This window comes from Saccostrea echinata, unplaced genomic scaffold, assembly GCF_033153115.1.
Source record: "Saccostrea echinata isolate AGI-Se365-2 ecotype Australia unplaced genomic scaffold, CSIRO_AGI_Sech_v1 ptg000029l, whole genome shotgun sequence".
Lineage (NCBI taxonomy): Eukaryota > Metazoa > Mollusca > Bivalvia > Ostreida > Ostreidae > Saccostrea > Saccostrea echinata.
In genome coordinates, this window is record NW_026889778.1 from 9,783,705 (window position 1) to 9,801,295 (window position 17,591).

A 17,591-nucleotide genomic window follows, 5' to 3' on the forward strand; every position below is an offset into this window, starting at 1 on the left:
CTAAGAATCAATAAAAACTAACCAACGTTTCAACGCGAAAGGGAATGTGGAGGCCTTCCTACCTTGTGACATATTTTTATCATACAAAATCAATCAAATTAATTTCATTTTTTTAAACACACAAACAGAGGGTTTGTCTTCCATTTTTTGCTTCCATTCCCGCCTTTAATTTTTTGAAATTGTTAGTTACCAGTTTTGCTTAACATACAATTATTGATGTTTACGCTGTAGATTTTTCCTAATAGTTGACCCCTTGAGATGCATCAATTTTTAAAATATGAAATAAATTTCATAATAATTACTATCATTGATATAATTGAAATATGAGTTTAATCTACACCTAGGACATATACCGAGAATTTGAAGTACTATGTAGTCAGTCCGTCATGATATTCCCAGGATACCCTTCGTGGGGGATGAATACTAATACCCCCCCTCCCCTCTAATGACATTTAATGAACCTGATTTAAATATTATATGTTCTATTTTCTATAAAATCATCTATATATATTGTAACAAGAATTTTGATTGGTTGATTTAGATAAAGAATCTTCAAATCAAATTTCGAATCTCTAATTTCGAATGAACCGTCTGATCTGTCTAACATTCTACATTCGAGATTCCAAATTCGAAATATGAGATTCGATAACACGTAGCAGAACGGGGCGTCATACATGTAATATATGTTTTCTAACATATTAGTACCCCCCCCCCCCCCAAAAAAAAAAAATCACTGCAAGGGAGTAATAAATCATATTGCATTAATGGGAGAAATATTTTTTTTTTTAAGTTGAGAGGTTCGAAGTTAACGTACAGTGCTTCTTATTCCTTCATTCTAAATTATAGTAGTCACATTATGCTAAAGAACATAAGATTTGTTTGGAAAGTAGCTATTTGAATGTCTTCAAATGTGTAGAAAATGGGTGTCAATTTCAACGCTCGAAATTTACAACCTGTCTTCTTTCTGACATTTGTTAAGTTAAAAAATAAAAAAAAGATAAAGGTACAAAAAAGCCCCCCCCCCCCAAAAAAAAAAAAAAATAAAAATAAAAAAGATAAAGGTACAAAAAAAACTTTAAAAAAATTAATAAAAAAAAAAATAATAAAAAAAAATAAAGGTACAAAAAAGCCAACAAGTTCGTGAGCAATGCCCGTTTTTGTTGATTTGAAAATTCAAGTTCGAAATGATTGACTAAGGTAACCAGTTGTCAAATCATTCCCGTCTATATCTTTCATTCCAGTCCTCAGTTTAGTGTAGCTGTGGCTTAGACCCTAACTATATCTCCTGTTTTTCACATTTATAAATCTTATTTTACAATCTCTTCTTTGTTAATAAAGAAACATCTCTGGTTTTTAGTTCAACATACTAGGTAAAGGATTATTAAAATACTCTTGAATTGATATAAAACATCATGAAGCTCCACATAATTTAATTACATAATGTTCATCCTTCAAAACATAGGTAATCAAAGATTACGAGGATCACCTTGACGAATATGTTATCTATAAGTAAGGCAAATTTCACATCATATTTTTTCTAGTTATTGTACACCCCAAGATCAATATCCATGCAAGTTTGGTTTAAGTAGGACTTTTAGTTACTTGGAAATAGACCTGCTCAAAAAACGTTTAACATGTTTATTTATCAAGAAAAAAATGGTCAGTTCCAACATTCAAAGCAAGTCTGGAAGTTTTCATCCTTAGATGCACTATCCATGCAAGTTTAATCAGAACAGGCCATAATTGTATTAGCTACTAAAAAAAGTACTCTGGTCACTCAACTGAAAAATGCATGTCAGATTCCGAAACTAAAGCAATTCTGGAAGTGTTCATCCCTAAATACATCAACCATGCTAATTTGGTTAAAATATGGCTAAAATTCACTCATGTGGAGTATCTAGGTCGGATCCAGCATCTGAAGCAGGTTGGTTAGTGTACATCCCTAGAAGCATCATCCATAAAAATTTGGTCCAGGTAGGACCTATAGTTACTTGGGAATAGACCTGCTCCAAAAACTTTAACCTGGTCACTCATCTGGAAAATCTAGGTCAGGTCTAGTATCCGAAGCAATTGTAATAGTGTCCATCCCTAGATGCATCCTCCAAGCAAGTTTGTTACAGGTTGGCTTATAGTTACTTGGGAATGGACTGTTACTTGGGAATGGACTTACTCCTAAAACTTTAACCGGGACACCGTCGCCGACACTGACACCGGCACCGGGGGTATAGCATAAGCTCATCCCGACTTCGTCGAGGTGAGCTTAAAATTAAACAACGCAGGTGAGTTAAGGCTAGGTTAGGCATTTCTATGCAAATAAACTAATTAAAATGCCTAAGGACTATATCTATCATACAGAGAAAGTTAAAACTTATTGTCTAATACATACTTGGTACCCACGACATGAGATAGCCAGTACGCATTATGACGTTATATTATGACGTCATTGTTCTTTACTACACAAGATTATAATGGACATCAACAAAAATGCTTCGGCGCAAGGGCATGCTCTATTTTATTTAACTGAAACAAAGTAAATTTAGAAGCAAAATATTCCAACGTTTGCTGATATTGCTGCACAAACATCAACAGCTCAGTTGTATAATTTCTATTTGTAAAGTTTTAAGTTGAATCAGGGTAAAAATATACAGTCCGGTATAAGTTTCCTCAAATTCCGATCAAATGAGAAAATGCCTAGGATTTGTGCAGCAATTTTATTAATCTACAGAATATTCTTCTTAGCATTATACAATTTTTATGTAAAAATAAATAGGGTAATCCCTTGCGCCGAAGCTGTTTTGTTGATGTGTTATATTACCACCAGTAGGTAAGATCAATGACGTCATAATATGACGTCATAATGTGTACTGGCTATAACATATCGTGGGTACTAAGTATGCATAAGAAAATAAATCAAAACATTCTTTGAATAATAAATATACCTCTTACACGTTTTTATCAGCTCATTTGCATAGAAACGCCTATACCTAGCCTTAACTCACATGCGAAGTCATGTATTTTGATTACACATATTTTCAATTTAATCAAAAGCACTTACACTTGAATCCCTGAGGCATTAAACACCTCTAGCTTTGAATAAAGACACATAAAGTTGTACAGATTTTCAAGTTGATTCATCTTTCTTTCATCGTATTTTTTCAGAGCAAGTTCTATTGTCTTTAGACGATCAAACTTCAAACACATATAGCTGAGATTACTTGCTTTTCTGCAATCGATTCCCCTGTATTTTTTTAAAAACGTAATAAAAGTGTCTTACCATTTATTGCTTCAATGTTGTTATTCCACTGCGCCATGAAATCTGTACCAAACAAATGATTTAACATTAATTGGCATACCTTAAATAGTTAAGTAGAGATTCATGAAGTCTAACTACAGGCTCATTATATATATAAAAATACAAAATAAACAACAGTAGTTACATAGTAACTTTACACAATGATGTGCGGAGTATATGACGTCGTAATTGTGAAGTCAAATAAACTATGACGTCATAGTCAATTGCTCTTTGCGTTCAGGTAAAAAGTTCGGGAAAACTTCAATAAAAATACAGATATACATATGCATACATAATTAATTTTATATATATATATATATATATATATATATATATATATATATATATATATATATATATATATATATATATATATATATATATATATATATATATATATATATATATATATATATATATATATATATAATGTATTAGGGATGGCAACGAATATTCGAACATTCGAATATTCATTCGATGAGTTGATATTCGAATATGAATTTAAGATTCGAATATTCGGTGTTTGTCAGATTTCATAAAAAGAAGTACTGTGATTAATAAATTTTGATTAGAACAGTGCTGGAATTATCCCTGTTTAATTTACTAGCGATCAATTTCCATCGACTGATTTCTTTCACTACTTTCTTGTCTTATAAATCTTCTGAATTACATGTATTTTGTTTTGAGTAAAGTGTTATAAAGAATTGTACAATCATGCTCTATATATAATACAAAACGTACTTTCATAGTTTTTATTAGTTAGATACGATCGGATCAAGAATCGAGGACAACAAATGAAATCTAAGAATATCTAAAAGAATCGAGGACAACAAATGAAATCTAAGAATATCTAAAAGGCGTGAAAAGTATACTTATCAAAATAAAATTAATTGATCATTGAATGAATGTCCGATAGAATTAATCTGTAATTAATATTGTAAAGGGCTTAATTTCAGAATAAATGCGTAAATTACTTGATTATCTCGGGTTGTACATAATTTATATTCATTATCGGGAAAATAGTTAATTACCTAGGAAAATTGTCTATGGAAATATTTGTTTACATTGTATCAAAGATTATAATCATATCTCTTATCAGGCAGATAATTGTAATTTATTACACGTATTGAAATCTGAACAGTATACCGTTACGGCTATCTAGCCTTTTGTGAGACGACTGGTTCCTCAGGTGGGGCTACTATAAATACACGTTTCATTTGTTAAAATTATACTTTTCTACGCTAAACCTTTTCTACATTTTAATCAATTATTTATTTCAATCAATAACAAATATAAAATGGAATTTCTTATTCTACACCTACAAAAGTCTTCATACAATTTTACTTCCAATATAAGTATACCTACGCTAAACATTTCATGAGAGTAGGATGATGCATATTTAAAATAAAACAGATCTTATTTATTTTATCGAATATCTAATATATTCGAATACTGTCATTGAATATTCGAATATGATTTATTGACAAAATTGACATCCCTTATATATATATATATATATATATATATATATATATATATATATATATATATATATATATATATATATATATATATATATATATATATATATATATATATATATATATATATATATAGATAGATAGATAGATAGATAGATAGATAGATAGATAGATAGATAGATATGTTTAAGAAATGAATTTAATTTTTGAAGATTCATGAGGACATGAACTACGACGCTTCACGACGGCATATTTCATGAAGCGCGTTACCGCTTCATGGTAAATATGCCGGCGTGAAGCGTTGTAGTTCATGTACCTCATGAATTTTCAAAAATTAAATTCATTTCTTATATTTACATTATTTTTCTGATGAGTTGCCACAATTCAACTGTCATTTTTAAAGCAAAACAGTTTGCACTATAGTTTTGACGTCAAGTATGGTATAATGACGTAACAATAGAGATATTCATGCTCATCCATGGTACTTTATGAGAAAATGAACAGTCTTTAATTTGCAAAGAATCTTAAGGAAAAATATTTTGAAATGTAAATATATATATATATATATATATATATATATATATATATATATATATATATATATATATATATATATATATATATATATATATAAATGCATTGCTAAAATCAATTTTGCAATGTTTTCAATCTCACAATTGCTAACCTATGACGTCTCAGCCGCTCAACTATGACGTCACAGCCTACAACACTGCGTTAAGAAAAGACAGAGGCAAAGAGAAATCAAAGAAAATGTAATTAACAGAAAATTCAATGTTTTGTAGTTAGATATGAAATTTATTTCACTCCAGAGACAGGATTTTTTTTTATATTTTCACTCGTGCTTCGCACTCGTGAAAATATCAAAAAATTCTGTCCCACTTGTGAAATAATTTCCATATTCAACAACAAAATATTGAATATCCTCTCTCTCTCTCCCCCCCCCCCTCTCTCTCTCTCTCTCTATATATATATATATATAATCAGAATGTAAAGCTTTGGTTTTCAATTTACAAATAAAATGTTTTTCTTCTTGACGCCTACAAATATCTTTTCCTCCTGTTACTTTATAGAAAGGAAATAGGCCTATCTTGAATTTCTTTTTTCAACACACGTCTAAATGTTCACTAAGTGGTATCTGTCTGTTTTCTTGTGTGTTGATATGCTGTTTATGAATACGAACCCGGTTACAGAGAGTGTTACTGGTCTGACCAATATAATATTCACTACACCCTGGACATTTCATAACATATAAAACATTTTTGTATCACACGACATATTGACGTTCAACGTAAATCTTCGGCCGTTAAAGTTATAAGTTTCTTGAGTAAGATGGTCACAGGTTCCACATCGAGGATTTTTACGTTTAGTCACTGAATAGTTTTCTTCAAAATTAGATTACATTGAAGTCTTTTCAGGTTCTTGGGTTGACATCTACTTGAGATAAATTGTACGTTTTCATAAATTGGCTTTGTTGTTTGGTCCTCTTTAAGAATGGTGTTCAGTTGGTTAACAATGGAGTGAATATTCTGATTCTGAGGATTATGTGTATGTACAAAGGGAATAATATTCTCCTTATCCTCACGTCCTTTGGTTAAAAGTATTTCTGATCTTTCACCATGTTCCTTGGCTTTAAGTTTTCCATTATACAGTCTCTGAAACGTTCTACTTTCCCACTTGAACGGTGAGCGAACGCTGAACGAACGCAGAGCGAACGGTGAGTGAACGATGTGTGAACGCTGAACGCAACTTGGTGAACGATGTGTGAACGCTGAATGGTGAGCGAACGCAGAACGCGAACGGAGCGCAAACGCGAACGCAAAGTGAACGGTGAACGAACGGTGAACGCAAGATGAACGATATATTCGGAATGCCTCTGATCTTTTCCTTGCATTGAAACTATTTTATTGTATTATAATGTCAGGTGCCCCCCCAAAAAAATAATAATAAATAAGTAAACAAATTAATGAATGAATAAATAAGTCAATAAAATAAATTCTCCAAAATTGTCCTAAGAAAGACGATGCATGCACATTAAGTTTTTAATCACACGATTTTTATCGCATTAAAACATTGCAATTGCTGCCGAACGCTGAAGTATAAAAGATATTGTGTTTAGTTGGAAAATTAAAACGTTTATTCTTATTTGATAACAAATCAGAGAAAACTTATGATTACAGAATGAATTAAAGCGGTTGTAACTTATATTCATATATATATATATATCTCCGTGTCAAGGCGATTTCGTGTAAAGTAATGAAAAAAAAAATTAATTACATTTATACGCTCGTATTTTAGATTTTTAATACAATAATATATTATGTGTCATTTCTATTTTTCATTATGATTTATTGAGCAGACTTCTACATGTATCTCTAGATGGCCGTGATTATACATGTACTCGGACAAGATGATACAAAGATACATATTCATATTATTTGTTATAAATTCAATTTTCAGAACATGATATTTAAGTAATATGGTGTTATAGTTTTCGCTGCCAACATAAATGTTTGAATTGCCAAAAAGTAACGTCATACGTACATGACGTAACAATAGTTGTGACGTTATTTTGGTTTGGTTTTAGTTGTGAAGTCTTTTCAGGTAAGTTATTTATTTTCTCTGGTTGCCCCCCCCCCCCCTTTCAAAAACGATGCTACGTCCCTGAAAAGTAATATGTAGAGATGTCTGTCCTGGCATATATAGAGAGATTGTCAATCAAATGGCATGTTCAATGCAATAGCATTGAATAATTTCAAATTGCTTTTTAATTTCTACAGACACGTGTATTTATAATCCTTTTATGTATGTTCGTGGATTATTGATGGAATAATTTTAGTTACATGTCAAGTTTAATATTATGGTGTTTGTGCTTTGTAGCAAGGATTTGCTAAATACTTATAATTTTCTATGATTGTACCAAGAAGTAGATACATGTTTTAAAGCAGAGCTGCCGCTCAAGCTTTATTTCTGTCGTGTAGATCTAGGGGTCTTTGTGTATATATCATAGGTAAAAGTACCAATACCGAAGATCACATCCCTTCAAAGCTATATTATTCTTGCTTATTACGCCCCTTGCAGTGGCGGATCCAGGAATTTCATAACGGGGGGAAAAGTAGAAGGCAGGGGAGGGGTCTGGGGGGGGGGGCTGCATTGAAGCCCCCAGTGGGTCTATGACAAATCTCTGGTGGGGATCCAGGGGCGAAGCCCCCAGAAGTTGACAAATTCTTACAAATAAGAGAAGTTTTTCCCTTGATTTTAGGATAATGGACATATAAGTTCTACATACAAAAAATTCAAATGGAGGGAGGAGCGTGCGCCCGGCGCGCCGGCCCTGGATCCGCCTTTGCTTTTTTATTTTATACATGTAGTTATGCACCCCACCCACCTTTCTTGTGTTCAAGATGCTTCAGTCTTTTGTTTGCATTATAACTTAACAAGAAGTCCGTGATTTTTTGTGTGAAATTAAGTTTTTAAAAATCCGAAAATGACAGTCTAAAAGGATATGTATTATTGATGAAAATAATGAAATTGGTAAACTAAGTTCAAAATACACGTGCGGTGTCGACTTTCAAAATTGACAGGAAGTCGTTTGACTTTTTAATACACTTACGCAGCACTGTTAAGGCGTACTTTGAAGAAATCAACAGAATATAAACGTGCATAAATACATACCTTTTTAAAATGAATTTTAATTTTGTAAAGGTACTATATTATCTTATGACTTTAACATTCTTTGAAATAACATTGTATACCCCGCTCTGTACTGAATTTGGTTTGGTCACGTTATTTGATAGTCACGTGATAAATGCATGTAATGTGTACTTTATGTAGGTCACAAACAAATTTCAATATCGCAAGGGCATACCCTAGTTAAAATTAAAAATTAAAGTAATAGATTGTTTCTACATAACTTGTAGTTTATGGAAAGTGCTGCTGCTTTAAATAGAATTCGCATTTTATTAGTTTAAATTTCAAGTTATCTTGCTAATGTCGAAATATGTGTGACCTTTACCAAGTATTTTATGTATTTATTAAGTTATGCTATTGATTTCAGGAAAGCAGCAGCACTTTTCAAGTTAAGGAATATGTCCATTATGTGTATTCAAAAAATGGTCAAGATCTATTAAGTGTACGCCCTTGCGAAAAGGCGATTTAATGAGGCACCTCGGCGTGAAACATGCACACCTTGTAGACAAAAACACGGTAGAATTAATTCAATACATTCTCTCGATATTTCTTAAATAATGGCACTAAACAAACGTTTCAGATTTGTATTAATGGTCTAACTAAGATTTTCAAATAATATTCTGTTTAATAATAAAATGCATTTTTCCCTGTGAAAAAATTACTTGATCCGCCTCTCACTGCACATAAAATGCGTCAAACTTTACCATGATGACGTCAAGTCGAAAAGTGCATTGCGATCAGTGACTTGTTTATATCTTGCTGTGTGGGATTTAACTAGCGACAAAAATGAATGCAGTGGTAAGTTTTGATGTAGTTCATTAGTCTTATGCAGTTTAGATTCGCAAAATATTTCATTTTCCGTTATTGTGAGGAATTGCTATATTTGTGTGATGTCACAGTAAACTTTTCCCGTATAAATTAGGCCCCGCCCCCTTTATGCAGCCTTAACAGAGCTGCGTAAAGATGTGGTCAAGTCAAGAGGAAAGATTTTGAAAGGTTTGATAAATACACACCATGCATCACAGAGTTGACCAATATGAATGCATTATGATCAGGTCACATGGTAAGTACTTCTATCACAATAATTGACACGTGGAAGACCTGCATGGATTTCTTATAATTAAGTTACAAAATTTAAAAAAAAAAAGATTTAAAGAAAAGAAAATGAAGATATTAGTTAATAAAACTGTAGTGGTTTAGGTCATGGATATCGGCCTGGGTAGCTCAGTCGGTACAGCACCTGACTAGTGATGCAGGGGTCCCGAAGAAAATTAAAGAATATTTGTTAAAGGTACATGTATAGTCAATCAGATTAAAAATACAGCGACTATCAGAATTTCGGGCCGTAAAAAAGATCTGATTTTGATTAGATTTCAGGTGTAGGAGAATGTGTGTGTACTGAAGGGGTTAGTTAATTCATTCAAGATTTATTATATTGTTCGTTTGGACGAAGGCTTCAAAAAAAGTGACACACTGCCTGTACAGGTACACATCAATGAATGTTCGGATTAATTCAAAAATCGGCGGACATTAATTTACTTTAGTTATCTAAAGGCAATGTTATTTCCAGAGACATTTATATTTTCTGTTTTTTTTTATATCTCGGATTTTTTTTTTTTTTTTTTTGTGATTTACTGGTTTACAAAGGCCTGTGTTTTAAAAGCTGTTCATAAACGCTGTCAATTAATATATGATCAGAGAAAACGAGACATCTCCCGGTAATTCATTTCTTATGGAAAATATACATATTGACATCTTAGTATTTACCTGTGTAATTACGATGTTACAAACCGTGACGATGACTGGCCAGGGGGACTACCCGTTATAAAAACAACTCATGATCAACGCAGCGGACCTATAATTGACTTTAATATATGAAATCAGTAAATCAATAAAATCATTTCAGTTTAACCGATATTTTATTGCAAAGATAATGGAAAAAAGACTTGGGATTTAGAATTTTTCTGTATTTCAAACTCTCGATATGCATATATTTGGGGCGCTCTTGCGTATGCACTTATAAAACGTGCATGTTCTGTACTTGCATGCGTTTACATTGTATGTGTCCGTAAAACCTTAAGAGGGCTGATAAATGTGTTCTAATTTTCAGAAAAAATAATGGGAACCTATAAATAATTACAAGTTTATCATTCTGTTCGCATACGTTACGCATGTATGTCTCATTCTACATATTTTGGAGGCGCGTGTGAATGTGGGATTTTGTATTTCCATACGCTCGATATGCTTATATATGGGGCACTTTGTATATATACAGTTGTACATTTTAAGGGCGTCGACAAAAGAACGTAACTATATTAGATTACATACATGTACATTTAAGTTTCAAAAGTTCCAGTACTAGTAGGAATTAATTAAGGTAACATATTTTGAATTTTATTTTAAATAAAACAGACAATTACCTCGATATCGAGAAATAAATTGTTTATAAAAATAATTATGCAACTTTTCTGTAATTCAGCAAATAAAATACTAAATGGAATGCATTAGCGATTTAATCAAAGATATTATGAAATAATCTGAAAAATTCAACATATTTATCCACTCATGACTTAGTTTACGAAATGAATTTGGAATGGACCATTCTATGATTTGTTTTGTGTATGACTAGGTCGCTGGATCACACGCCGATTGATCCCCGGTGACCTCCTTTGCCACGCGCTATCGAGGGAGGTGTTACATAATTGTAAACACACAAGGTGGCGTGCACTTAATGGCTGTGAATAGTCTATACTTCAAAGTTATGTTTTATTTTCTCACTATATTGTTTGTTTTTATATGATAAGAAGAAAAGGTTATCTTTTTTTCCATTTTTTTTAGTAGACTGGTTTATTTGACTTTGAAAAAAATGAAATAAAAGGAAAAGTTGTCAAAAAATAACTAGGAAATAAAGCACAAAACACTTCAAGAACCTTATTCTCAAGAATATTAGCATCTTATGTAGCCAGGTTTATTATTTATAGTAAGTTTATTTTAGTTACACGAATGAAGAGCTCTTGTTTACTTGCTGAATGAAAACAGTTACCTGTATATGGGTCAAGCTTCTGGCGCATTTAAAACACAAGACTCGAACAAAATAATATTGTCATGAGATCAATAAGATGTTAAAGAACAACTTTTTCAACGACAGTCATTTCGAAATATTTACCGTTTTTGATTTATAAAGCAAAAACTTTAAAGGGCTCCAGATTCCTAATTAGAGGGGCCAGCCCCTTTTTATTGATGTCAAATGAAAGGCCTTAAAATTGTGCACAACTTTTATTCTACATGTCCTATCAAAATATTTTTAGTTTTAAAGTTACAAAGGAAAATATGTCTAAATTTTCGCTCTTTTTGGCGTTCTAATTTTTGACCCCTATATATCGCCATTTTGAATACAGAAATCGAAAAAACAAAAACCGATGTGCACAACTTCAATCCTTCTATTATTTAAATTCGGTAGAATTTGTGCTCCAGCTTTTGTAGTCTCGGAGCCTTTGTCTGGAAATGAAGCCTCCAAAATTTTCATTTAAAGGGAAATAACTCAAAAGCGGAAGTGACTTTTTGAACTGTTTGACATCATTCTGATAGAGTTTCATAACGTCTATAAACTCTGCAAATTTGAGCAAAATCCGTTTAGAAATAAGCGAGATATGAGCTCTCAAAGTTGGTGTCTAGGAAAAAGAAGAAAAAAACTAGAGCCGAGCTCGTTGCAGAGCAACGAATAGGTCTTCCGTTGGAGCAGTGACCTTGAGTCAAGGTCATGCCATATTCTAAGATGATAAATAATCTTTTAAGGGACTATCAACTTGCAATGCTTCACCAGTAGAAAGACAATAAAATAATGTACACTTTCTATTACGTGACCTTGAACTTGTCCATATGACCTTGCGTCAAGCCATGACACACTCTGGTTATGACGCAAACCTATCTGTGTTACCGACTTGACAAGTTAACACATGTTCTTACAGACCACACATCCAGTAAAAGCATCTTGTTCTTAGTGACCTTGAACTTGAGTCAAGGCCATGACACAGTCTGTATGATACCAACAATACCCATTCTGAGTGTTTCTAACTTAAAAAGTTTACACATGTTTTTTTTTTTTTTTTTTCATTTCGTTTCCATATAGTTTTAATTTATTACTTTTAACTCGCTGGCTTCAAATTTTATTGTAAATATGTTTTATGTCCAATTTCGATATTGAAAGATGTCGGCGTCTTTGAGTAGTGTACAAGGTGCATTACGTTACCCTGTCATATAATGTTTTATAACGCAGACCATGCATGTATATATAGTCAGCGTTATAAAAAGGTAAAAAAAACCCCTCCATTTTATTCATCAAAAATCTCTGCTTAATTATCTTTGCCGATTTCTTACAGAACTAGAGTGTTCCCAGAAACGCATGTGTCGCCTGCTTTTAGCTTCATTAAAGATGTAACTAAGTCTAAAAGTTATCAGCTATTTATTTGCTACGGCATTGAATATAGTTCATGCAAAAAAAAAAAAAAAAAAAAAAAAAAAAAAAAAAAAAAAAAAATCCAGTGATAGTAAGACTGCGATAGAATCTTACAATCAAATAGAAATGCAAATCCTTAACCCCTGAAAGCTAAAATGGATATTAATGAAATTTGAATAAATTTATTATTAATAATCATATATAAATTATTTAAGTACACGATTTCAACAATCCTTCGAAAGAGGTTTCAGTCTATCATATCAGCAATTGTCAGTCTACACCATCCATTTTGGAATACCGATCCCGTTGTATTTTCATAGTACTTAAATTTCAGTTTTTGTGGTTTCTTTATTCCATACAGTGTCAAAATACATTGTCATGAGCTCATAAACATGTATAACTGTTAATTATCAAACTCTGCCTCTGTAATTTAAAAAAAAACATAAGTTAAATTTAACCCTCCGCAGTATATTTTACAAAATAGGTCAAAGGTCAAGGTCAAGTGGACTGTAACACTGGTATTTTTCAAAATGTTTTATGACAAACAGTGCACATCCTAAATAGCATAGACTTACCTCATAAATATCAAAAAGAAGTTGTATATCGGCATTATTGGTTATTTTGAAAAGTAGGTCAAAGGTCAAGTTCAAGGATATCTAGGTCGGAAGCCATGGAAAAATACAAAAGCCATAGTGTCAAGCTATATGTGCAAATTATTAAATTCATACCTCTTACATTTCTCGAGATATAAGGTGTGACAGACGGACGGACAGCAAGACAGACGCCAGGAAATTTGTTCGCTAAGTGCTGCTCTGCTCTGCAGGCGACACAAAAATTGTTTGTTTGTTGTTTAACGTCCCTTGAGCTGCCAGCATTTGCCAGTCAGACCTGTACTCGACACTCAAAGCCATTGAGCAGTGGGGGATTTTTTTCATGCCGGCACCTACTGCTACACGTGACCTCGGTTTATACGGCCTCATCCGAAGGACCATGCTCCACGTTCTGTAGTGAAATTGTTTGTTTGTTTGTGTGTTAACGTCCCCGTCGAGATTTTTCACTCATATGGAAACGCCACCACTTGCCGGTGGAAGGCTGTAAATTCGACACTCAAGGCCATTAAGCAGTGAGGGATCTTTTTCATCCCAGCACCTACTGCTATACGGGACCTCGGTTTATACGGTCTCATCCGAAGGACCAGTCTCCACGTCCCGTAGTGGAATAGTTTGTTTGTTTGTGTGTTGTTTAACGTCCCTCTCGAGATTTTTCACTCATATGGAAACGCCACCACTTGCCGGTGGAGGGCTGCAAATTCAGACCTATACTCGACACTCAAGGCAATTGAGCAGTGAGGGATCTCTTTCGTGCCAGCATCTACTGCTACACGGAATCTCGATTTATACGGTCTCATGCAAAGGACCGGTCTCCACGTCCTGCAGAGGAAGTCGAACCCGCGACGTAAAGATTAACTCCTTAATCCGCGACTCTAGAGCAAACGCTCAAACCACTGCGCCACGCGGGCGACTTGGTGGTATTCGAAACCACGACTACGAATCGTAGGGGTAGAAACATTTTGATAAAGGTACTATCATTATGAAAATCATGTTCTGACTTCAGCCTGTATAAAGCAATTTCATTTTTTTCTGGGACGGGGCAAAAACAATCAATTTTTTTTTAATATCTAAGCAAAAAAAAAAAAAATAAATAAAAATAAAAACATAATTACGGGGGGGGGGGGCACGACCATATAGCTTTAAGCTATATAGTGACTAAGAAGGAATAACTTGTCATTTGTCAAAGTCTTTTACCTAAACTCTTCACTTTTAATTGTCAATAACAGATTCTTGTTACAAAGTGAAAAGTATACATTTATATGTAGTACAGGTATCCATCTCATATGCATAATCTATTTAATCAATCATTTTATCCTAAAGGGAAAGTGAAATCTCAGTCAAAATTTGTCACAAATACTGCACTCTCTGATTAATTATAATATACATGTAAGAACGGATCGTCAATTAGGACTGCAGGTTTGATAAATTCACAGCATGCATCTTCAGCCTTAATTAAAACGTTGTTTCGAAATATTACACTGTATCTATATATAAAAGCGTAAAATTAGAATTGACCTAAAGATATTTTACACCACAGGGGAAATGATTCCGTGGCACCAGAAGTTTACAATTTTGATTGACAGAAGTAGCGCCGTGCATGGGTTTCATGTAACTATGTACAAATAAGAATGAAATGAAGGGATCTAAAGAAAAGAGTTATTGTGATTGACATTGTAATTAAAACAGGGACAATTAAGAGTAATTTGGCTGTGCTGGCCTTTCTGACATTTGAAGTAATGTTTTAGAATAACTCACCATTGAAATGAAGTTGTAAAAGTGTATTATCAATTATTTTCATTTTCATCATTAGATGTTTGCTAATAAGATTGTTATATTCAAGTCCATGTATATGTACTCCTTGTACATTTTTTCTTTTGAACAGCGCGTGCAAGTGGAATTAAATTATAAAAAGTTAACGTAGTTCTTAAATGCATGGCATTCACGTTACACAGTTCTGGACATGAGAAATAATTAAACTTATAGTGTTGGCGATATTTAATCGTATGCTAAAAAATATGTAATACATAAAACATGTATTTTAAAAAAGTCAGCACAGTATAGCCTTTCAGATACTTATACATACAAATCAAATTACATATAATATGAAATATTTTATTGAAAAATTATGATCTCTTCTCTGTAAACAGGTAGACATTGAAGGCGAAAAGGGGATCAAATAGCCGCCAGTTTTTTTTTTTTTTTTTTTTTTTTTTTTCGAAAAGCTGTACAGTTATCTTGGACGACATATAGCGTACAAGTACAGGGTACAAAACAGCAGTGAAAATAAAAATAATGAACTTAAAGTTTAATTCTCTTCTCTCAATTATTTTTTGAAATATAATTACCAACCAATATATAAGTTTTTTTTTACCAGAGTGTATAAAAAACTACTTTACCGCGACTTTTCAAGCGGTACATGAAAGCTTTGACGCGTGACCATGTACATGTTATTGCTTTCAAAGCATGCAAACTCAGACTATCAGGTAGCACAGGTTGCTGGCTTGTCAATCATATCTGCAGCTATTGTTTTATTTTTGTATGATTGACTGGCGGTATATTATCGATCTTAAGCTAGGTAGATTTCGTGGGCATTAATGGAAAATTGGGTGTTTAATAAAAGCACACGTACTTGCCATATGCTGGAGTTACAAAACTTTAGTCGACAGAGTTTTTCACATAGCATGTTCAGAGCTGGTGTAATCATAAAGATAGCCATTTTAAAATGCAAATATATGTCAGAGTGTTAAGCAATGCGTCTTATTGTTTTTTAAAATATATCTCTTTTGAATTCTTTGTATACAAACCTTGTGTTAAGTTAGAATTATCTGCAGAATTAACCACACGCAATGAATTTCCGAAATTAAACACACAATAGTACATAACTGAGAAATAAATCGTTTATTAAATACATGTACATGTATGCAGTTTTAAGATTACGATTCATGAAATCGGGGATCTTTATATGCCCTTAATAAAATGTCTTGGATTTAAATTAAATCAAATTAAGATAAGATTAAATGATTTAATTGAATGATCTGATATGATTTAAATAATAATTTTCCGTAAATCATCGTGTTAGCAAAATGAATATAGAACGACAATGTTTTGTGTTTGAGCACTAATAGCTGCTTCCTCGGCCATATGCTATCGAGGGAAAGGTTACATAATTGTAAACAAACACAAAACCCGGGATGTATGTGAAATATGGTTAAATGCAGTTAAAGAGTGATTTATTTTTTGCTTACTTTTTAAATATTTAATATAGTGTATGTTTCAACATTAAACAATGAAAAGATGTTTTGTTTACGAACGCAGATCGCTGGTTCACACGCAATGGATCACTTGTGATTTCCGCCACAATAATTTAATAAGTATATCACCAACTTGACCAACATAGATAAGATGAGATAATTTGAAAAATCCGATTAGATTAAAAATAAAACACACTTATCCGTGCATCGTTGAGTTTGCAAAAAGATTTAGAACGGCAATGCCTGTTTAGTGTATGGCCACTGATCACTGGATCTAGATCACGCGTGATCGGGGGATGGCCGGTTACATAATTATAAACAAAAACAAATCCCGAGACGTATTGAAAATGTGTGACTCAATAATTTGGAATGAAGCCACAGAACACGTAAAAAGTTATTTTAAAGTAATATTTATTTTGGATAGGTTTATCATTTATAGCAAGTTTATTTCAGTTATGCGCATAAAGATTTCACCTTCACTTGTCTAATGAAACCAGTTATCTGTATATGGGTCAAGCTTCTAGCTCATTTATTAAACGAGATTCGAACAAAATAAACAAGTTCATGATTTCAATACTAAGTTAAAGAACAACTTTTAAGCGACAGCTATATCGAAATATTTAACGTTTTTGAGTTATAAAACGAAAACTTTCAAGGACCCAAGATCCCTAATTTAAGGGACCAGCCCCTTTTTGGTGGTGCCAAATGAAAGACCTTAAAATTGTGCACAACTTTTATTCTACATGTCTTAACAAAATATTTTTAGTTTAAAAGATACATAGGAAAATATGT

The 17,591-nt window shown here is 32.7% G+C and overlaps 1 protein-coding gene across 2 annotated transcripts in view; it reads right to left on the reverse strand.

Annotated features, from left to right (window-relative positions):
- LOC133194465 (uncharacterized) overlaps nt 1-17,591 on the reverse strand; it is a 92,960-nt gene that overhangs the window by 46,594 nt on the left and 28,775 nt on the right. For both annotated transcript variants that reach the window (XM_061330420.1, XM_061330419.1), the window contains exon 3: nt 3,275-3,316. In XM_061330420.1, coding sequence (XP_061186404.1) covers nt 3,275-3,316 — 42 coding nt within the window. The remainder of the gene's footprint in view (nt 1-3,274; nt 3,317-17,591) is intronic.